Below are 22,752 nucleotides of genomic sequence, written 5' to 3'. Positions count from 1 at the left end.
TGTCAATATTTCCTAAACATATGTATTCTAATAAGTATGTACTTAGCATATACACTGTTGGAAATATACAACAATCTAGAGATAATCCAAAGCAGAGGTGTCCAACCTTTTTATCCGGGTCATACTGGACAAAAATTTAAAGGTGTTTAATAATGGTGGTCTGTTATTTTGTGTGAGAGGGGGATGGGTTGTCGTCATCTATAGAGCTCAAAAACCATGCAATCGAGTTGCCCCTCCCCCCTAAAAACCATTGTATTGACCTTGAGGGATTCACCGTGGGCTGTAAATTGGACATGCTGGTTTTAAGGACACAGGCGGATCTGGGTATGTTTTGTGCAAGACCACGTTGTGTTATAAAAAGGTCTTGGGTTCTGTCTATTTTAGTTTCTCTGGAGACTCTGGAATCAATCTTATTGGACCCTGAAGGGCTACTAAATCTCATTTCAAACAGTTGTTCAAGTGCTTAGACATATTTCTGGTTGGTTTTGTTTGTTTTGAGTTTTACGTTTTCTGTATTGAGTACACAGTGTGTCTGCAAGCTTCAGATTTTGAAATATTACATTGGTATTGGCTTTGGTAGTTGATGTGAACTGTTCACAGTTTGTTTAACATATTAAATTAATTGGATGTAGCTTAAATAGAAAATACCCCAAGTGAAAGCAGTACTGCCCTAGGACCCAATTAGAGTTGCAAGTAAAAAAGGTGGGATTTATAAATTGAGTCTAATTGTTGAACAACTTTAATAATCTTAGTAACCACTTCACCAAATGCATGCAAATATTTCTTTCAGCCAAAACTCTTGGGTGTTGAAAATACACGCTCAGAATCTCTGTCATGACTCGTCCTGCACATGACCCATTCTTAGCTCCCAGCTGTGCGCTCTTTAGGGAGGGAGGCTCTTCCTTTGGAGCACACAGTAGATTTAGTTACCATTTCTGAACCAGGGCAGCACAACCATTTGCCCACCTGAGAGTGTCAGGCTCATATTCCCCGAGTGCCACAGGAGTTGTGGAGAGGCAGGGGCGAACCTGCACCCTGTACCTGCTGGGAGGGTCACCCAGAGATGAGCTGAGCCACTAGCTGGTGATCCCGAGGTCAGCAGGGGGCAGTGTTTGGATTGGGTAGCCCATTCACCACAGAAACCTTTCAGACCTCCCCCTAACCCAGAAGCCTGCAGGTGTGAACTGAAAACTCTTAGTACTTTAGAGCAGTGGTTCTCAACCCGTGGGCCATGATCCCTTCACAGGGGTCACCCAAGACCATCAGAAAACACAGATATTTACATCAGGATTTATAACAGCAACAAGATTACAGTTATGAAGAAGTGATAAAATAATTTTATGGTTGGGGGTCACCACAACATGAGGGACTGTTATTAAAGGGTCACAGCATTAGGAAGGTTGAGAACACTGCTTTGGAGGCTAAAATAAAATTTTTTTTGTCTTTAAAACTATTTTATTATTTTTAATTGTGTATACGTGTCTCTGTGTGGATCTTTGCATGTGAATGCAGGTGCCCACAAGAGGGTGGGAATTGTCAGATCCCCTGAAGTTGGAATTATAGGTGGTTTTGAGCTGTCTGACATGGGTATTAGGAACTGAACTTGGGTCCTCTGGAAGAGCAAGCAGCAAGTGCTTTTAACTGCTGAGTCATCTCTTCTGTCTGCCTTTTGTTTGAGACAGAGTCTTACTATGTAGCTGGCTTAAAAATGGTTATGTCAATCAGGTTGGCCTTGAAATCACAGAGATCTGCCTACTTCTGCATCCCAAATGCTCAGATTACAGGAGTGTGGGAATAAGCCTAGCAAGAAGAATTTCAGGGTGCCCATCACCTCAGAGTCAGTACCCACACAGTTAGTGTTTTATGATTCCAGCTCTCTCAGAAAACGGTTTCTGAATAGTTCATGGGTTAAACGGAGTCTCTTAGCTTCAGCAAAATCCTCCTGCTCAAATCCAATGACTCTATTCCTTTGGGCAGGATATAGTTTGCTTGCTGAGCGAGCATCAAATTAATGCAAGATTCATTGTGACAGGCATTCGAGTTTGCCCCAAAGAAGACATACTGAATTCCAAATGCAGTCCCACTATTGAGAATGATCTTGGTCAATACTGGCAACTTTCCCAATGATTCGGTTTCCCTGATGATGCTAGTTAGGGTCACTATTGCTCTGATAACACTGTGCCCCAAAGCAAGCCTTACCTTCCTTGCACCATCCCTTGAACCCTAAGCCTTAAACTGCTACCGAGGCTGCCCCTTCACCAATGGCCTCTCCTGGCCTTTTACAGTGCCAAGTCTCAGCTCTTCACCACGACCCCTTCCTGCCCTTAAAACCAGTCCCAACTGGGTGCCTCTTAAAGTACCAAGTTCTGTTGCCAGTGTGAGATACAACCTTGGCCACCTCTGGAACAAGATGGTGTATGTGTGTGTGTCTCAGGAAACACTTCCCAGAGGATTTTTACCTCACTGCTGCTGCCCTCTTCCGAACCATCGCTAATTCTTCAGCTCCAGCTGACCTGACACCACAGATTCTCCACACAAAAGGCCCAGTACAGTCCTTGCTTGTCCGTGAAACCTCACAAGCGAGGCTTCCACCCTCTGTATGTCTCTCAACATTCTTATCCCGGAAGCTCCCGCAGAACAGTTAGCTCATCAACATTTGAAGACCCAATGATTTTTCTAGCCCCGAACCCCAAAGTCCCTCCACAATCCTTCTGTAAACACATGTTACGGCAAAACCCTAGCATCCTGCGACCAATGTCTATCTTAGTTACGGTTAGTATTGCTGTGATGAGACACCATGACCAAAAGCAAGCCGGGCTAAGGGTTTATTCGGCTTATGCTTCCATATCACTGTTCATCACCGAAGGAAGTCAGGACAGGAACTCACACAGAATCGGGACCAGGAGGCAGGCGCAGAGGCAGCGACCATGGAGGGGTACTGCTCATTGGCTTGCTCTTCATGGTTTGCCCAGCCTTCGTTCTTATAGAACCCAAGGGCTACCAGCCTAGGATTAGCCCCAACAACAAGGGGCTGAGCCCTCCCCCATCAATCACTAATTAAGCAAGGCTTGCCTACAGCCTGATATTATGAAGGCATCTTCTCAACTGAGGTTCTCTCCTTTCAGATGACTTTGGCTTGTGTCAAGTTAATACAAGACTATTCAGCACAGAGTCACGGACAGCACATACCTCATGAAGTTAGTGCTTATTAAGTAGGTAAGATGTAGCAAATGTGGAATGAGCGCTACATTGTAACATTATTCTTAAAGTGAAAGAGATTTTCCCCTTTGTGCCTACAGAGATCTGCTAAATGAGTGAATGGAGAAAGCACAGAGACAAACAGGTAAGAGCATGAAACTTGTTGCTCAGACGGTCTCTGCTCTGTCACAGAGCTAAGGGTAACAGTATGTTAACAGCTAACAGTATGTTATGTTGCCCCATCTGTGTGTGTCCTCCAAGGGATAAAAAACAAACAACCCCCCTCCAAAAAAACAAAAACAACCCCCCCAAAAAACAAAACAAGAAAAAAAACCTGTTCTCCTCGTCTTCCGGCTCTCCTGGTGCTCCAGCAAGTGAGGTATACATATTTGGACAGATAGCTAGCTGCCTGTTTGGCTAGAATGATGGATATCTCAAAGAGCCAATCAAGAAACATGTTATTTGCCATTGTTGCAGGTGACCTTATAGGTATTCATTTGACTAACCAGCAGAGGGCGCACCCGCTCAAAAAAAGCATGAGACCACGTGACTCTTGACTGGAGGGCCTCAGCACCACTTTGCTCCGGTGCATCTTTCTCCTTTGCCTGGGAGCAAACACCACTTATTCCAGAGAGCGTCCTCCTAACCTACTTTAAAAAGAACTCACTAGCACACATTTCAGTTCTGAACCAATGAAGTAAGCCCACCGGAGTGCAGTAAACGACTCTGGCTGGGTGCGCGATCATGGTTTGCATCTGGCCGTACATGTCATGCCTCCCTCTATTTTCCCAACAGTGAAGGATTTGAGGACTAAAGCCGACCTCAAAGGGTAGAGAACATGCAAAAAGAAATCGAGACAGTTCCTCAAAAACAATCAAGAAAAGCATGTCAGAACAAATAGAACCCTCACACTTTATAAATATACTTTCCCTCCACTATTCATACCTGCTGACTTTATGAGTCATTGTTATTACAGGACATACAGAAGTCATGGAGACACTACAAAGACATACTATACGGTATGGCGCTGTTACCAGGCTTCAGCAAGTGCTACTGTGTCATTCTTTTTTCTTGTCTTTCCTCTCTGGTGGTGTGATGGGGAGGTCTGAGGGAGGCTAGAGTAATTTTCATTTGCTTTTTTTTTTTTTTTTGCTGTTGAATCAGTCTTTTTCAAACACAAGGATCATATTTTGTTAGGAGTTTTAGGATGTTATTTAAGTCTTGTGAGAAACAAGAAGCCAGGCTGCGGGGAGGAGATGTTCTCTGGTTTGATTGTCTGTGGATCTAAATGTTCTTTTTGGAAAAATTCCACTGTGGAGTTAAGTGCGGAGGAATAAAGACAGAGAGGGCGTGGCATCTGCAGGGGAGGTGTACACCAGGGGGGTTAGCATCTGAGGGGAGGTGTGTAGCAGAGGGGTTAGCATTAGCAGAAGAGGTGTGCATCACAGAGGTTTCCATCTGAAGGGAAGGTATGTACCAGAGGAGTTAGCATCCACAGGGGAGGTATGCACCAGGGGGATTAGCATCCACAGGGGAGGTGTGCACCAGGGGGATTAGCATCCTAGGGAAGCTGCATGCCCGAAGGTGTGGCCTCTACAAGACATCTGCACAATGAAGACTTGGAATCCACTGGGGAGAGGTACACTGAAGGCTTGGTTTCTATAAAGAAGATACAGACTAACGAGACCACTTTCTCTTGACTGAAGGGCCTCAGTACAGCTTGGTTCTTGTGCACCTTCTGCCTTTGCCTGGGAACAAACATCAGATATCCCAAGAGAATGTCCTCTTAACCTAACTTTAAAAAGGATTCACTAGCACCCGCTAGGGCATGGATTCTGCAAGGGAGGTATAGCTGGGGGGCTTGGCTCCCACACGGGGCCGTGTGTACTGGCGATCTTATGTTGCATAGGGGTGTGAGCACCAGAGAGTGTGGCTTCATAGGGAAGTGTGCAAACTGAAGGGCTTGCTTAGGCACGGAGAAACACAAACTGAAGGCCCGGTGTGTACAGGGTAGAAGGCTGAGTTTTCATGGCTCTTTGAAGAACTCAGATACACATGAACTTCAGCATACATATATGTTTTGGGAGCGCTCCTGATGGGGAAAGTATATTCTTTACAACTGGGAGCAAAACAAAAGAAAACAACAATAACAACAAAACCCCACACACAACCCCCCCCCAAAAAAACCCGATTGCGTTGTTCCCTGTTGTTTTAAAATCTCTCTCTGATGTGGCGCAGGCAGGAGGCAGAAAGCTTCAGCACTCTGGGGGATATTCAGACGCCTACCTTGCCTTTTAGCAGTTTCTGCTCCAATCTCCACCCCCCCTTCATGTTAGTATAAAAATTCCATTAAAGTAATTGAAGTGAGGCAAGTTCAAGGCTACCATCTCGGTTATGGATCTGTGAGGAAAAAAAAAAATCGCACTTTGGGAAGAACAGTAGCAAGTGGCGTTTTGTGAATTCGACAGCCGCAAGTGCTACGCTGTTTGCCTGCGTCCACACAGGGGAGTCACCAAAACTGGGAGAGGGGAGAAGGACTTCAGTAGAGTTTGCTAAGCAATGCTTGCAGAAAGAAAAAGATGCCTGTCTGGGCTCATCCCATCTAGTAAGAGTGTTATGCAGGGGCAGGAAGGATAGGGGTTGCAGGTGGCATTCAGGTCCCCTGTGTCTCCCAGCAGAGCTGAGCAGAATGCTGGAGGGAGGGCTCTGGGGTACACTGTCATATGAAAGACTTATCATGCAATGGCTTCTCAGTTTGCAACATGGCGCATCTGTCACAGGTGCCACTGGATGCTAAGGGAGACAGTGTGGTAGGGGAATAGGTAAGTGGCAGGGACAGTCCTGTGCTTACTTTCCTGAGGTGTCTTTTCTGCTCCCTCTGTCTCCACTAGGGTGGCTGCAAATGCTTAGGGCTCTCAAGGCAGACTTGAGGTTAGCTGCAATGGCATCTGCATAAGGCTGGGCACAAATGTTACACTCACAAATGTTACACTGCCCTGAAGTAAAATATGCAAGACCTCAGGGGTTGGGGAACCCATGTAACATGTATATCCTTGATTTAGATCCAGTGTATGCGGCCCTGGCAAAAACCCAACCCCCAAACAAATGACTCTTAAGAAGATTTCAAGAACCGAATCTGGGTTCATGGTGTATCTATCCCACTGCTGTCAGACACAGAGTGTTCTCACTGAGTTCAACCAGTGGGTGTGGAAGGGAGGCGACAGCCCAGTTTCCTCTGTTGCTTCCTTGGGCTGCAGAGCAGGGAGCATGACTTCACATCTCCCTGTTGTCAGAGGCAACCTAACTACTAAGGTGCTAAGAACTGGAATCCAGGACCAAGGGGACATGGAGGCAGCGAAGCCAGATGACAGTTCCATGAAAGGAAGTTTGGGAGGGACTGTGAACAGAAATGTCCCCATAGAAGTGGTGGGTTAGGAAGAGGACACTGTAGGAATTTCAAGTTTGGCACTGAGTGGATTTGTTTCATGTGGTCTATCTAGAGGAGTGTCTGCATACTTCCTCAGCAGTTCAAGGAGTCAGTACACAGGGACTTGTGGGGAAAGAGAACAGAAGCTGTACAGGCACACACACTACCTGGACGTTGGAGTCCTGGACTAGGCAGAGTTGTTCCTGGATCTTGTGAAGCTCTTCCTGCTGCCACCGAATGTTGGCCTGCAGGATCCGTGTCCTCTGCTCCAACTGGTCTTTAATGGTCTGGAACATGCTGAATTGTGCTGAGAACTTCAAAAGGAAGTGTAAAAAAAAAATAATCGAATCAAAGGGTTATTTCAGGCTGAGACCACCCTCGACAGCCTTCAGATCAGTCTTAAGCACCTCTTTCCTGTCTCTTGGCCACTGTTCTCAGGATCTCTGAGAAAACCACTGTTCAGCTCTGAGGGGACAAGGTGTCTATCCAGTGTTCCTTGTGCTAATGATGACATCAAGCCCCTCTGTCACCCTAACCTGGAACCTGGTGCTCTCCTAATGGGCCTGGATCTACCAAGGTCTTCTTACCCCCACCCCCCGGCACCTACACAGAACTATGGGGAAGGACACAGTTGCTACCTGATGTTTGCCTCAAGAATAGCACTGGCAGAGAGTGTCCCATACGTAAGCCACTCATTATATGAGAATGTCTTAAAGAACACAGTAGTTGGGGCTGGATAACTCAGTGTTAAGAGCATTTGATGCTGTTGCAGAGGACCCTGGATTAGTTTCCGGCACCTATGTGGTAGCTCACAACTATCTCTCAACTTTGCCGCCAAGGGATCTGATAGTCTGCAGCCTCTTTGGGCATTTTGGGCATTTGGATGCCTGGGGTACACATAAACACATAAACACACAGACACACAAATAAAAAAATAAATCTTAAAGAAATGCAGTTGTTATCAGGTATAAAGCATACCACAGACCAAGAATGGTTATTATTAAGTAAATTTCAAGACATGAAAAATTAGAATTCCCTATCATTAGCTATTATGGACTTTTTTTTTTTTTTTTTTTTTTTTTTTTTTTTTTTTAAGATAAAAAGCCCAGAAGTGAAAGGAATTCTCATTTCTTGTGCCTTTGGATTGAAACAAATCACTAATTTCCTACGAAATGTGTCTCAGGGACTTGAAAAGGAAAACCACTATTCTGATTTCTTCCCCCATGAGGATAAAGATGGACTATTTTAATTAGGCGACTGGCCGAACAGCTTTGATATCACTGTTCAAGCCAGACGCTAGCAAGAAGCATATGCTAGCACACGTCTTTCTCATTCCAGGAAAGCATCCGAGACCACTTCTACGAGGGCATATGTTCCAAAATGTTCCCATCAAGCCATCTCAGATCTGCACAGCGAGAGAGAGAGAGAGAGAGAGAGAGAGAGAGAGAGAGAGAGAGAGAGAGAGAGAGAGAGAGAGAGAGACAGCCAAACGTCGAGAGGATGAGATGCTGGTGAACAGTCATCTGGGATCCAGGTATAACTCGGGGCCAGAGATTGGGACAATGCCAAATGCCCACAAAGGAGCTGAAGTCAGAGCTCTGGGCTCAACATTGAACACAACTGGATCTGTGCAATCCTCCCTGTGACCAGAGTGTCTGGCCCAACACTCAGCCTCTTGTCCTGTGCCAGGCCAGCGGGTGCGACACAGCTTTCTTCTAAAATGCACATTTGGGTCTTCCCCCTCTGTTGTCCATTCATCTACCGACTTCCTAGCCACTCTTCAGGGCCGACTGAAGGAGTACCTCCCCCAGGAAGTGGCCCCCAGAGGGTGGTTTCTCTGGTTGTCTGCCTCCTTCTCCCTTCCACTCTGCAAACTACAAGTGAGGGCCATGTTACCAGCATCTCAGCATCTCCAAGGCCTCCCTCCTGAGCTGACCCAAAGGAGAACCCACAGAGCACTCTTTTCTTAAAGGGTATCTGTAGTAATAGCTTCTAGATCCTTTCCTAAGATTTGGAGTTACATGAAATGAAAGGACTGCAGACAAATACAGCAGTAGACAAGGCTGACAGTGAAGATGAAGTCAGACACTGGGCAAAGAACAGAGTGAGAGAAGACCTGTTGACAGGTTTGATACATTGTTACATGTCTTATGTCAACCCCCCACCTAGGGCCTTAGTTGATACAAATGTGTGCAATCCACAGCAGCGGGAGAAGACTCAGAAGCTCAGAAGACATCTGCCCTTTGTCCTGCCTCTCACTTACCTGTGTCACGGGAGCAGGTGGGCTCTGCAAGACCGTCTGAGGCAGGGTCTGAGGCAGGAGCTGCTTGGTGAGGTCGCAGGATGCGGAGGAATGCAGAGGAGCCTGGGGAGAGAGGATCGGACCTTTGTTAAATAACCACTTCTGAGTCGCTCTGCGCTCTGCTCTCTGCAGGTTGGGTGTTCCGGCTGCAAGTCGTAGGGCGAAGACTTTCAGAAAGGCCAACTAACCAAACCACCACAGCTCCCAGGGACTAAAACACCAACCAATGAGCACACATGGAGAGACCCATGGCCCCAGGTGCATATGCAGCAGAGGACAGCATTTTCTGACCTCAATGGGAGGAGAGGCCTTTGGTCCAGTGAAGGTGTGTTTTCCCAGTGTAGGGGAACTTCGAGGTGCTGAGGTGGGAGAGGGTAGTTGGGAGAGGGAGTATCTCCATGGAGGCAATGGGGGGGGGGGATGGGATTGTGGGAAAAGGAATAATATCTGAAATGTAAATGCAGGGAATATCCAATAAAAATAATTTTGGCAGGGTGGGGGGGGGGGGAAGAAAGGTCAAGACCACTATGTTCTGGCTGCAATGATGTCTGCGCACGACATGTAGTTAAGAGTGAGCCGTGGTTGAAGTAAGATACATGCAGCTCCTGAGCCGGCTTCAGGTACTCTGAGAGTATACGATTCCTACCACTGTGCGTTAGGAAAGGCCACTGCTGTCTGTCCGTGCTCGGCCATTCCTCTTTCCTTTTGCTGCCTCACTCTAGACAGACTCCATCCTTGAGGACCAAGGTACTCATTCTGAGGATGATGTCATTGAGCGTTCCCCGAGCACTTGGGTGGATGTTGGGAAACAACTCATAGAAATGAGAGAGAGGACAAATGCTAGTTTCACAGGCTGTTAAGTGTTTTCAGGAGATTAGTAAGAAGCCTCCTCCGAAGTTCTCCTCATAGGTGCCTAGTCCCTGGGGACTATGAAAAGCTCTTTGCATAGAAAATATCACCCAGGAGAGCAATGTGTGTGTGTGTGTGTGTGTGTGTGTGTGTGGAGAGGCAGCAGGGAAGAGGTGTGCTGTGAGAAACGTCAGGTGGAGCCTCACCCACCAGGTCTCACATGGCTTCTTTAAGCTGTGTCCCCTGCACATCTGGGGGAGACAGAAGCCCAGCAGGCCACCATCCGTGACAAAACAAGCTCTGTTGATGACTCTGTGAACAGGGCCATCAGTCCATGGTGTTATGGAGAGGTTTGGCATACCTCAACATCACAGCCTGACACCAGTCTCTACAGCCACGCAGTAGGGCCCCCAGAGGCTCAGGAGAGACACCTACCCTCATGCCTGAAGTGCCAAGTTCTATTCTTAAAAATCACTTGCGTTCTGTATTCAGCAAGTACATAGCCATGCTCATCTTGTGGGAAAATGTCTAAAATTCATTGCTAAGCAAATGCCGCGACCGCATGACCCCTGCCTGCAGCACCCACCCTCCCTCCCTGCCCACCATCTGGTCCCCTCTACCCTGGAGTAAAACCTATTCCCTCCTGGAAAGACTCAGTGAGTTCCCGTGGCTAATCAGTCAGCTCTTATCACAAGGCAGGCGCTCCCCTGGCAAGAAGACAGGGATCCCACACATACCGGCACTGTGGCTGCCTGGCTGAGCCTCTGCACCGGTAACTCCTGGGGTAGGGTGGCCGATCTTGGCAAAGCTGTCGTGCTGTTCTCAGCCATCAGCTTGGTTGGAGTGGCTGTAAGAAAACAAGAGATGGTTTTTCTGACTCACAAAATACTTCCCAGCTGCCTCAGCAAAAGAAAGGACAAAGGCCCGAGGTTGAGATCTCTTATGCAGAGGGTTAAGCCGAACCATAAACGCTTAACCAGGAAGCAGGCAGGGGACCTGCAGGTCATCCGGATGCTCCGTTTCTATCATTGGTTCTAACCGTCATCCCGATCAAACACTTCACCTATCTGACCTGAGTGTCACCCACTTCATAATGCTGAGGACACAGACAGGGAATGGTGTACTGTGTAGCTCTTACATCCACTTGACACAGGCTAGAGTCATTTTAGAAGAGGGAACATCAGCTGAGAAAATGCCCTCAGTGGATTAGCCCATGGGTAAACCTGTGGTACATTTTCTTCATCAGGGATGTGATGTAGGTAGGGCCACCCCTGGCTGGTGGTCCTGGATGGCTGGCTGAGCAAGCACAGGAACAAGCCAGCAAGCAGCACTCCTTCATGACTTCTGCATCAAATGCTGCTCTGAGTTCCTGCCCTGTCATCCCTGGATGACACACTACAACTGTAACAGGAAGTAAACCCTCTCCTCTCCAGTTGCTTTTTTTGGTCATGGTGGTTTTGCTTTGTTTTTGTTTTTCACCCTGTGCATTCTGGGTACAGATGGTCTGACCCAACTCAGCCTGGGACTTCGTGTGACTCTGTGCCCCTGGTCTGGTGGCCCCCATCCTTACCCATCCATGGAAGGGTACTCACAGGTGGGCTCTGACATGGCTGTATGTGAGGACTTGTGGGAACTCCTCGAGGATGCTGATGGCGAACGACTGCTGGCGAGACCTGAGGCGCCCACGTCAAGTGCATTAAAGTGCTGCTGGGGCTCCAGGCTTGAGTCATTTTCCTGGAACACACACATGTGCATGTGAGTGCACACACACACACACACACACACACACACACACACAAACACACACACACAAACACACATGCTTCAGCATTAAGACTCCTTGAATGAATGAAAAGTGTGACTTTAGTTCGGGTATGTAGAGGAATTCGAAGAAACTGGGAGAAATGCTCTATCCTTTTAGGAAACATTCTAAATACATATGGGTAGAGTAGATACGCGTGTGCCATAGCGTGGCTGAGAGGCTCACGTTTTACAAACCACGTTTATCTGCACCTCCTCTCTCTTTTATTTTGATTTTTTATACCTTCCCACTGACTGTGCATTCTATCTGTTCCTCAAAACAAAATATCTCATTGCCCAGAATTCTGGTTTTCTGAAATGAAAGATGAGGACGCAGTAAGGCTATAGGTAGTGCTAGCTCATTAACAAGGCCAGTGAGATACATGACCCCGGGCCGTCACAGGCTCTTCCTGTACCCCCTCTCACGCTTGCTCTCTGCATGGGTAAAGAGCCCATGGTCTCTCACTGTTTGGTATCTGACTCTTAACAGCTCATGTCTACCCCAAACAAGCCATGCTGGGAGAAAAAGCAGCTTTGATGGACAGGCTCCAAAGCTATATGGCCTAAGAGTCATAGTGTATGCGAATATATATGTTTAAGCTGAAGAAGAAAACACAGCATTTATTCTCCCAAATTCTGTGGCAACCCAGAAGGGAGAAATTGCCAGCATCCACTGGGCAGTGACCACTAACTTGGGTTTTCAGTTTCACATACGTGAGCACAAGTGTGTGTGTGTGTGTGTGTGTGTGTGTGTGTGTGTGTGTATGTCTATGTGAATGTGAATGTTTACATGTGTGTATGTGTGTAATTGTGTGTGTGTGTGCACATGTGAACCCATAAAGAGGGCTGAGGTGACTGATATTCGACCTACAATCCTTTCTGTCAACAGAATGGCAGGATGCACCTGTGTGGGTGGTGGGAAATGTCATCAGTGAACTGTATATTCCTGCTCAACAGGGAATCAGCCCCAGCAGTGAGTGTGCACACCGAGGGCCTTTCACAGCCATTGCTAGCGTGGGATATCACATCCAGCAAACGAACTCTGCATTGCACAGACATTTCAGCTGGTAGAACATTAAATGTCCCCCAGACAAGATCACCACAGAGTGAGAAGCAACATCACAGAGGGTTCACTTCAAAGGGAGTTGTTAACCTTTTCACACAGAAGCTGGAGAGACAAATTTCTGATTGGCTGATGGGTACACATTACACCACTCTGTGGTTGATGTATGATGTGCCTAATGCCTGTCTAATGCTAGCCGAATTCCATTCTCTGACCGGACACGTGGAGTGTGACGTGGCAGAGCGTGGTGGGGGAAGCAGACACTCCCTAAGCGATGACATCAGATGAGGATGTGTTGGGGCGGGGAGGAGACTCACAGAGGTCAGGTGAGCCTCTGCAGAAGCGGCTCTCTGATCTTTGAAGGCGATTTCTCCCAATCTCATCCACAAGGGATGGTAGATTTCTTTCTTTCTTTCTTTCTTTTTTTAAATTGATCACAGACCAAGCAGGCTGTTGCAAAGCCTCTGGTCAGATTCTGGAATCTAGATTTCTAGACACCCTAGAACCTGAAGGGCTCTGCTTCCAAGCATTCAACATATCCAAGAAAAAAAAAAAGGTTTTGTCTCACAATTGATGAAAAGAAATCCTTATTTCTTAGACTGATTGGCAACATTTGCTTTCCTGAAAGAACTCGGGCTCTTCTAGCTGATAGTTTCTTGGCATAGGACACTCTTAGTTTTCTTTCTTTTTTTAATCTTCTAATGTTCCTGCTTGCTGTATGAATGACCTTTGAGGCCTGAGGGTCTGGCCTTCACCATCCCTTGACATTGTGTAAGGAAAACTCTGGACAGATGGGACCAGAAAACTTGGGGTAGGGGAAGGAAGGAGGTGGTGGGGTTTGTAGACAGAAGGATTCTCTTTGCACCAGCATTCCTGATGCTACCGTGGCTATTAACTAAAATCTTGTGGCACTGAGTCAGAAACAACAGGGAGTGTGTGGGGCGGTAGCTTCACATGGACTTCGCTCCTGGTACCACAAAGCAAAATCAAAGCCAGAAAGCTCTGGAGGGCCAGGCTGATAGTTGGAAGCAGTACAATTTAGCTAAGAGGGGGATGTAGGCCTTGGATTGTTCTACACTCTAGTGGGTGATGGAGTTACTCTCTGGCACTCTGTCTGTGGCTTTTTATAGCCATCATTGGAAGGGATGGGAAGTTGCCAAGCCATTCCTTGAGTCCAGAGGCTGTTTCTGAGCCAGCTTTTCACAAGCCTGTCCTTGGGTACCCATGCTTCCATGCTCATCGGAGGGAGGCGAGAAAGCACACAGGACCCGCCTCACAGGGCCATCATGGAAGGTAAGTGATGCCTTCAAGCCATTGGGAGAGCTGCGGGTCTCCAGCGAGCACTGAGTAGAGATGAATCCATCCTTGCTAGCTTGGAATCCATCAGAATAACCCATGGGAGGTACCAGTGCTTAGCCCTTCCCTCTAAAAAGGGATGAACTCACCTTCAGTGCAGAAGGGTGCATGGCTTCAGTGGGTGGGTCTTCCAGAACCAGCTCCTGTCTCCTTTCCACCCGCACATCTGCGTAACTGCTCAGAAAAGAGACCACCATGACGCCTGGGCATTCCAGGAAGGCAGTTCTTACTGGACACACGGGGCTCTCTACAGAGAACCTACTCATAGAATGTGTGGTACAAAGGAACCTATCTGTGACCTGCTTAGAGGACCACATTTTGTTCCTGCCTAACTGCCTTGCAAAGATTCTAATATTATATTCCAGCCTTTTCCACTTCTGGGCTGCTTTTATTTCTCTCCCCACTGTCCTTTTATTCCTCTATCCCTTCATTTCCTGAAATCTCCAGATATGGTAGCTTTTAAGATATATGTATTATTTGTTGATAAGCTTCTGCTTCTAAAGAATTAAAAACTGTGCTTCAAACGTGTTCATTATGGACGATATATATGGAAGTGTATATAAAGAAACAAACCTAGGCCTTGTCAGTCCCAGGCCACTGTTGAATCTAGGGACCCATTTGTGCACTGTAGAAAACTCAGGATTAGGAGGGACTGGAGTGTCTGATCCTTTATTATTTACTCTGTTCAGTTCCCATGCTCTCCCACACCCAGCTTCTTCCTACGACTGGGAAGGTGAAGGAGAGGGCAAGGTGCTATGCACCCTTTCCTGGGGACTGAGCAGCCCACTGGAAAAGCCACAGCCTGAGAGGCAGTGGATGACTACTGGCCACAAAGTCACAGGCCACTGGCTGAGGAAGTCCAAGAGGATGGGTTGGGAGCTGAAGAGTGAGTCTGAGCATGGGCACACGGCTGTGATAAAGTGAGATAAGATCAATGGCTGGGAGAGGCCAGTGCTTCCCTATTATCCTCATACTAATGCACACACATATGTGCATGTGCGTGCCCATCTTCATATGTGTTACACATATACATATGTGTAACATATACATGCACATATACACACATACACACATATACATGCATACACATATGTGCAGATGCACATACACACATGCATACACATACACACACATACACATAAACACATACATATATATATGCATATATGCACATACACATATAAACACATATTCATATACATACATACACATATACCACACACATCTACACACATATACACAGATATACACATGTACACATACATATATAAGATATATACACATATACATATGCACACATTTACACAAATACATGTGCACATATGAACATATCCACATATCTGAATATATGCTTACACATACACCTATACACACATACACACATATACACACATATACACAAACACACATGCACATATATACATATACACAATATGCATATGGCATACACATACATATTGTCCCTCTAGAGATGCTCAGGTCCCTAACATAAAACGGGGCAGCATTTACACACCACCCTCTTGCAGACTTCACACTGTTGCTAATTTTCTCCTAACACAGTGTAATATAAATGCTTTGCATATTCATTGCTCACATACTGTGCTCTTTGTGAACAGTGAGAAGAAAAATGCTTGTGTATCTTTAATATGAATATAAAATATTTTCCATCAGTGATCAGCCATATATAGATGTAAAATCCATTTAATAGAGGGGTGGGATATTTATTATTTCATTGGATATTTTTCAGAGACAAGGTCTCACCCTTTAGCCCAGGCTGGCCTCATACTTTGGATTCTCCTGACTCAGTTTCCTCAGGCTAGGATTATGGGAGCATGCACTGAGCAAAGTCTCTCTTCTAAACCAGCCTCTGGCTAACTGGTTTTCTTGTTTCTGTCCTGGGATGGAGGGGGAACGGCCACTTCCCTTTACCTCCGAGTGTAGGGAACCCACCCGGATACATCTGTGCTGTGCTGGATACATTGTTACCCTTTGACTCTGCTTACCCACCCCGAACTGAGGGCTCTCCAAGGCTACGAGGGAGCCCCAGGGCCAGTTTCCCACAGCAGCCCAGGATTCTCCTAATACAACCTCAGTTGCCAGCCAGGGATTTTAAGCCTTCAAGAAGAAGAAGAAGAAGAAAAAAAGAAGTATGTGTTTGAGTTATTTGGTGGCAACATTTTAATTTTCCTCACAAAAAAACAGCAACCAGGAAAAGCTAGAGATGAGGGAAAATATGTAAGTAGGTCACCGAAGCAGGAACTTGCTAAGTAATATCCTGGCAGCCTTCAAAGGGGCTTGACTGAAAACTCACAGGAAGTCCCAGGCCTGGGGGAGACAGGGTGTGTACCTGGGCAGGGGCTGAGTTTTGACTCTCCAACTTGCTGCAGATGCCAGCCAGAGTTTCTCCTCTCATAAAGGGTATACCAAGGCGGTCCCCTGCCCTTCTCTATCCCCGGGGGACCTCACCCATCCCCCCAGGCACCTCCCAGAGGCCCAGGTTCTCCGTACCTGACCACGGAGTGCGTGCACACGATGAACTCTGGCTTGGAGTTCCATTGGTGATAGGTGATGTAGTAATGGGTTTGCAGCCAAATCCACTGCTGCCCTTTGGTTAGAAACCGGTAGCAACACGACTTCCCTTTGCCAAACTGCATCACTAGGAAGAGAAACAGCAGACTCTAGACATAACGCACCCTAATGTAAAAGTGACCTTTCCCCCAAGACTTAGGATCGAAACCCAAACACTGTAGGCGATAGCACCGAATATTGCTTTTTTCCCCCTGTTGCACCATATTTTAAGTGACTGTCATCACATTACCTAATGCTCTTGGGGGGGGGGTTGTGGGGTCCTGGGGATTGAGTTTGGGGCCTCACAATTACCAGGCAAGTGATTTGACTCAGTCATAGTCAGACGGAAGAATTCTTAATACAACGATCCATATGTTCCCGAGTGCACAGAGGCTTAAATGAGCTCTTCTTCACAAAATGGCACACAGGATAGATGTTCCAACTGGAGGCTTAAGTAAAAGGAGACCCTGGCTTTCTTGGGACTCATCTTCCTGCTGGAGGGATGATTAATGCCTTTGGAACTCAGGAGCTGGGCAGAGGAGAGAGCATCCTGACACTGGAAGAAGTGGTCCCAAAATAGACCTGACAACCAGCTACCGATGGGCAGACTCTCCAGCGTCATCCACAGTTGATTCTCCGTCTACACCGTTTTAGAACAGAGAGTCTGGCATGGACGCCTACAGTCCAGCTTGTCCCCACAGCTGCATAACTGGCCAGAGGCCCTGCAGTTTTGTCTGCAGATGGCTCCTTGTGGGGGTGGGTGGGTATCCAGGACAGAATGCACGCCAGTGGTTATTAGCTCACGTGAGGCAGAAAGATAAATTATGGATCAGAGGAAGAAGACCAATTTGGATTTTATTACCATAGTGCTTGCAATTTAGCATCTTGTCATGAAAACCATCATGAGGAATCTCACCTAGGGAAGTGGAGCTAGCAAAGGGGACCACGGCCTCAAAACTGCAGTTCTGAGCAGGCAGGGCCGGCAGAACGGAAGTGTGGGCTCTACAATGCAAGCACGCCTTCTATGCTAGAAGCATCAGGAGCAGCCAGAGGTGTAAAGCAGACAAGCTTCTCATACCTGAATGTGCATACCACCCCAGGGGAGGGACTGTGAAAGTGGATTTTCTCATTCCTGATCCCTGGTGGAGGGAGCCCAAGAGTCTACAGTTGTAGTTCATCTGGTGATTATGTGGCTTGTCTAAGCTACATTTTGAGGGGAGAAGGTTAAGATAAGCTTTATGTCCCAACAGATCTTAGCTGCTATGCCAGCATGCTCCTCTGTCCACAAGGGCAGCACAGAGAGGGGAGTCCGAACAGCTCCTCTAGGGAAGGCATCTACTGAAAGCCAGCGCCCATGGACCATTTCTCAGAATCCATAGCTCAATGTTATGGAAGATGTTTTTACTCCAAAGCTGAGCATTGGCACTGAAAATATGCTTCTGAGTGGTTGTTTCTTCTTGTGAATGAGAACTGGAGAAGCTTATAAATCTTGCTTTTGCAGGGCACAAGGCCTACCCTATGCTTGCTGGAGAGCTCCCCTCTTCTGTGGCACAGAGCCTTCTCTTGACTTTCCCTCAGCCCTGGAATGGCTCTCAGGTCCCCTCAAGCTCCTGCACATACCCCTTCCATACTGGCAGCATCTTGCAAAGTCACCTGTGTCTGAATTTCTCAGCAGACCCCGCCCTGGGGACATGTGAGATGCTGACCATCTTTTTGGGTGAATGTCCAAAAGAACTTCTATAGGGAAACTTGTGGAGAGCTTTTGGTGCTGCTTGGTAAGAATTTGACATTGGGCCAGCACAGGGAAGTAAGCCCAGGCAGGAATCTGATTTTAGGCTATAACAAAGAACAGGCTTCAGGCAATAATAATGACTTTGGGCTAGGGTAGGGAAGTAGGCTCAGATATGGAGAAGCTCTTAGAAACGGTGATCATGGGATGTTGTTTATGGCCCTGCTGGTTCCCTGTTTCTGTTTATTGTCCTGCTTGTTCCCTTAACCTAGAACTGACATAATTACTTGTATGTAATTAAAATGGTATAAAAGCAGACTGGGAAAAAAAAAAAAAATAAACCCGTCTCAGCCTCAGAACTGGCTGGGGTCTTGCTACAATGTTGCCTAATTGTCTTTTGTCTTTTTCAAACTCACTCCTGTGCTGGAGACCCCATTGACTGACTGAGCTGGCTTGGTCAGAAACTCCAGCTTGAGAATGTTTCTATCTGAGGAGGACAGGAGACCAACCTTAGCCTTGTAGTCAGCCACCAGTGTCTGGCTGCTGACTTAAGAACAGGCAGAGCATTTGGTATTTTGTCTTTCCAGTACATTCCATAGCCTAGCCCTGCCTTAATTTTTTGATTAGGATTAATAAGCACGGCTTTCTGGATGATAGTGGGATGCTGCTGGGATTCCTGGTAACATTATCGATTCCAAGTTGGACCCATAGGGCCCAGTGTAGGAAAGAATCCCATTAGCTCTCATGATTACTGCATGGGAAACCATGCCTGGCCTACCCTGGCAAACAAGCATCCAGAGGCACAGACTCCTGCTGTTTGGGCCCTTGAGAAGCAAACACAAGGCTCCTGGTTGGACTGGTGAGTGGTACTCACAGTGCTGGTGGCACCTGGCCAGGAGCTCCAGGTCATCAATATGGTAGTAGTCATAGCCTGAGGTGCCAAGTACTTCGAAGGGCAGGTATCCTATGATTGGAGGGGCTCTGCAAGGAGACACAGAGAACTCTTCACACACAACTCACAAACTGGTTCTAACACTCAGTTTGCATGCTTAGCTGTTTCCACTGCAGCCTCATTTATCAAGAACGGGGGTTGGGGGGCAGAGAAACAGCAATGTGACAATGTAACAACAGTTAGGGTCAGAGAGCCTGTATTTCTAAAGAACCCATTTGTTTCAGCATATAGGCATTCTGTTCCTTGGGCTAACCTGGCCTGGGTGATAACAAGAACTTTGAGAATTGAAGAATTTAAACCAGCTTGCAGACTGATCCAGCCCAATGCCCCGAATTAAAGGACAGGGAAGGGCGGCTGCTCAGTCATCAGCTGGGGACGATGCTGTGAAGGGAAGATGAAGAATTGGGCTGAAGGATCAAAGGGCAGTGAAAAAAATCAGAGACTATCTTTCCCCACATTTGATTTTTGCCAATTGGGAAATAGGAAAGGCCTATGTTGGGCCCATCTCAAAGACATCTTGGGATTCAGGTGTCACTCTGAACATGGGACCTGATTGCAAGTGGGCCAGGCACAAGGATGTCAGGGTGCTGACCTTCTCCTTAGCTGGGAATAACTGTTCCCACTGCCAAGGAGTCTTTCCTGGTCACGGACCAGGCTGGACTTTATTCTCCCAAGTGGAGCCTGGCTCATGCAAACAGCACTTGAAAAGGACCCAACTTAAATATGTTTTTCTTCTCACAAACCTGTGATCCAGAAATAAAAATTTCCATTCCAAGCTATGCCTCGAAGTGAATTCCTCTAAAGGTTCGTCAGCTACACACATTTCCTGTGTTGGAAAAGGAAGAAGAAAGAAAGAAAGAAAATAAAAAAAGGCAGAATGTTGCTTGGGGTGCCAGATGCACACCCTAGGTTGGTTCAAAAGGAACGAACGAACAAAGGCTGACACGTTAAAATTGTTCTGAGACAATCTCGGAATAGTGCTGCACTAAAATTTGTCTTCTGTAGCTAATTTCTGTATTAGTTGATCCTCAATTTTTTTCACAAACTGGGAAAAGGACCTAGGAGCCAAACAGGGCCTTGCCCCTCCCCCCTCCTGTTACCTGGACTCGTGGAAAGCATGTGGAGATGGTTTTTCATCTAAATCTGAATTACTAATTTAATTCCATTCACATTTGTACCAGTGATGTGATTTTTTTTTTTTTCTGAGCCACACCTACTCGGTGCATAATAGCAGTGCAACCACTCGGAAGCCTGCAGCCACTGAAAGCTACCAACATCTCCGTGGACCTATCAGCAATGGGTGCTTTTTCAAACCAAACAACCCACAGTCTTGGGATGAGTCATGGGGGCAGGCATAGAAACTAGACATTTAGAGTTTCAAAAATGAAATTTAAAAACTAACTTCCCTGCAGTTTTATTCTCTCCCATCAGGATGATTAATGGCATGTAACCAAGGGGACGATGGAAAAGGTCCCCCATGATGTCACTGTCAGCGACTTGCCTTTAAGAACTGTGGTGTTGCCAGGCGCACAGTGGCGATGAAGCAAACCTCCTTCCCTAGGGGCACGCGGCAGGGTCTTGAAAGAGTGTTGTCAAAGCCATTACAGGAGGGGCTAGGCACTGAGGAAGAAGACACATGGGTTAGCCCCGCCCACAGGCTAGCCCCGCCCACAGGCTGGCCCCGCCCACAGGTTAGCCTGATGATACTAGCCAACCCTTACTCAGCACTTCCTGAAGCTTTCAGGAGTTTTTGCATCCTAACTTGCTCTGTTTTGACAACAACCTGATGCTCTGGGTACACCTGTTACTCCCACAGCACAGATAAAGAAACCGAGGCACTTGTTTTAGGCCATCTTCCTAGAGGCTGAACTGGGAATCCGGTCCATGGCCGCTGTGCCTTTACTTCTACCAGCTCTTCAAACTTTTCTTCTTGTGTTGGGGAAACTGCTCTACAATGCAAGGCCTACTCCTACGGCGGTGGTTCTCAACCTTCAGAATGATGCCGACCCTTTAATACAGTTCCTCGTGTTGTGTTGACCCCCCCCCCAACCGTAAAATTATTTCGTTGTTACTTCATAACTGCAATTTTGCTGCTGTTATGAATCTTAACGTAAATTATCTGATACGGGGAGATCTTTTGTACAATCCTTGTAAAAGGGTTGTTTGACCTCCAGAGGGGTCACGACCCACAGGTTGAGAACTGCTGGTCTATAGGAGGGGTCTAGATGGTGACTTCCGCCGATGTTCTAAGGGTAAATTTCATGGTTGAGCAGTGTTTCCATTACAGACCGTCCTGTGGAACAAAGTGGGTTCTGTCTCAGACTTCATCTTAGGGAATCTGAGACGACAGAAGGGCTGGGCCTCTGAGTTGTTCTTGGGACACAGGTAGTTATGGTTTGGAGCTTGGATGTGCTACAAACACCTGAGTGCTAAAGGCTCAGTTTCCAGTTTGGTGCCACCTGGAGGTGGTAGAACCTCTGAGAGATGGTACTTAGTGGGACATTCTTGGCTCCTGGGGGGGTCTGCCTTTGAAAGAGATTGATATTTTCATCCATACTGTCTCTCTCCCAGCCACATATTAAGCAGCTCTGAGAAACAAAGGCCTGGAAAAGCTAACGGAGCGAGAGGCACACTGGTCCTTGTCCAAACCCAGGTTCTCCGGGGGTAAAGGGCTTAGGTTTGATTCATGGCCTCCAACGTGTTTACACTAGGTTCCCAGTGCACCCCTAAGATACCACTAGGCATGAGTGAAGTCCTGGAGGCCACCAGACCTTTCTGCAGGGTGACTGTGGAGAACTAAGTGACATTCTGGGCCAGAAAGAAATCTATTAACCTTGATCTAATTTGGCGAGGAAAGAACAGAGTTAAATAAGAAAATTACCAAGTCTCTCTGTCTCTGTCTCTCTCTCTCTCTCTCTCACACACACACACATACACACACACACACAAATGTCTTTTCAGCATCATTGTAAAAGCATGTAGCATTTACATTGTGGTAGGCAGCGTAAGTAGGCTAAGGATGATTTAAAATATATGGTGTGTGTGAGTGTCATGAAAATACCACACTGTTTTATTCAAGGGACCCAACCAGCTTTGGGTCATGGCATGTCTGAGGTGCCTGAGAGCAAACCCCCCCCCCCCCCCAGTGGACAGTGACGGGTGACTATTTAACCCGTGCTTTCTACACTCACAGATTTCAGTATCAGGATGCTTTCCAATTCAACCGAAAGCATATGGGACATCGGAAGACCGAACACATTTAAAATGAAATCTGCAGGATTATAGTTGAGCTTTCCAATCACTGTTTTTTTTTTTTTTTTTTTTTTTTTTTTTTTTTTTTTTTGGTTTTCTATATTTATAGGTTTGTAAATGATTCTATAATTTGGTCTGCTCTCCACTAACATGAATAAATTCACTTTACCAAACACGTTCTCTGAATCCACTCACATAAATACTAATAAATGTTTCCAAACATGAACACGAAGTGAATAAAATGGCAAATAGTGAT

The 22,752-nt window shown here is 46.7% G+C and overlaps 1 protein-coding gene across 1 annotated transcript in view; it reads right to left on the bottom strand.

Moving 5' to 3' along the window:
• Window positions 1-22,752, bottom strand: part of NPAS2 (neuronal PAS domain protein 2) — a gene marked incomplete at both ends in the record, with an annotated part of 95,376 nt that overhangs the window by 13,057 nt on the left and 59,567 nt on the right. Inside the window, 9 exons of the mRNA XM_080917374.1 lie at window positions 6,793-6,939; window positions 8,889-8,990; window positions 10,514-10,623; window positions 11,369-11,510; window positions 14,085-14,169; window positions 16,504-16,651; window positions 19,167-19,273; window positions 19,988-20,070; window positions 20,746-20,864. Coding sequence (XP_080773500.1) covers window positions 6,793-6,939; window positions 8,889-8,990; window positions 10,514-10,623; window positions 11,369-11,510; window positions 14,085-14,169; window positions 16,504-16,651; window positions 19,167-19,273; window positions 19,988-20,070; window positions 20,746-20,864 — 1,043 coding nt within the window. The remainder of the gene's footprint in view (window positions 1-6,792; window positions 6,940-8,888; window positions 8,991-10,513; window positions 10,624-11,368; window positions 11,511-14,084; window positions 14,170-16,503; window positions 16,652-19,166; window positions 19,274-19,987; window positions 20,071-20,745; window positions 20,865-22,752) is intronic.

The sequence above is a fragment of the Micromys minutus genome (genome assembly GCF_963924665.1).
Source record: "Micromys minutus genome assembly, chromosome: 5".
In the NCBI taxonomy this organism is placed as follows: Eukaryota; Metazoa; Chordata; class Mammalia; order Rodentia; family Muridae; genus Micromys; species Micromys minutus.
This window is presented reverse-complemented; position numbering and strand designations above follow the sequence as displayed.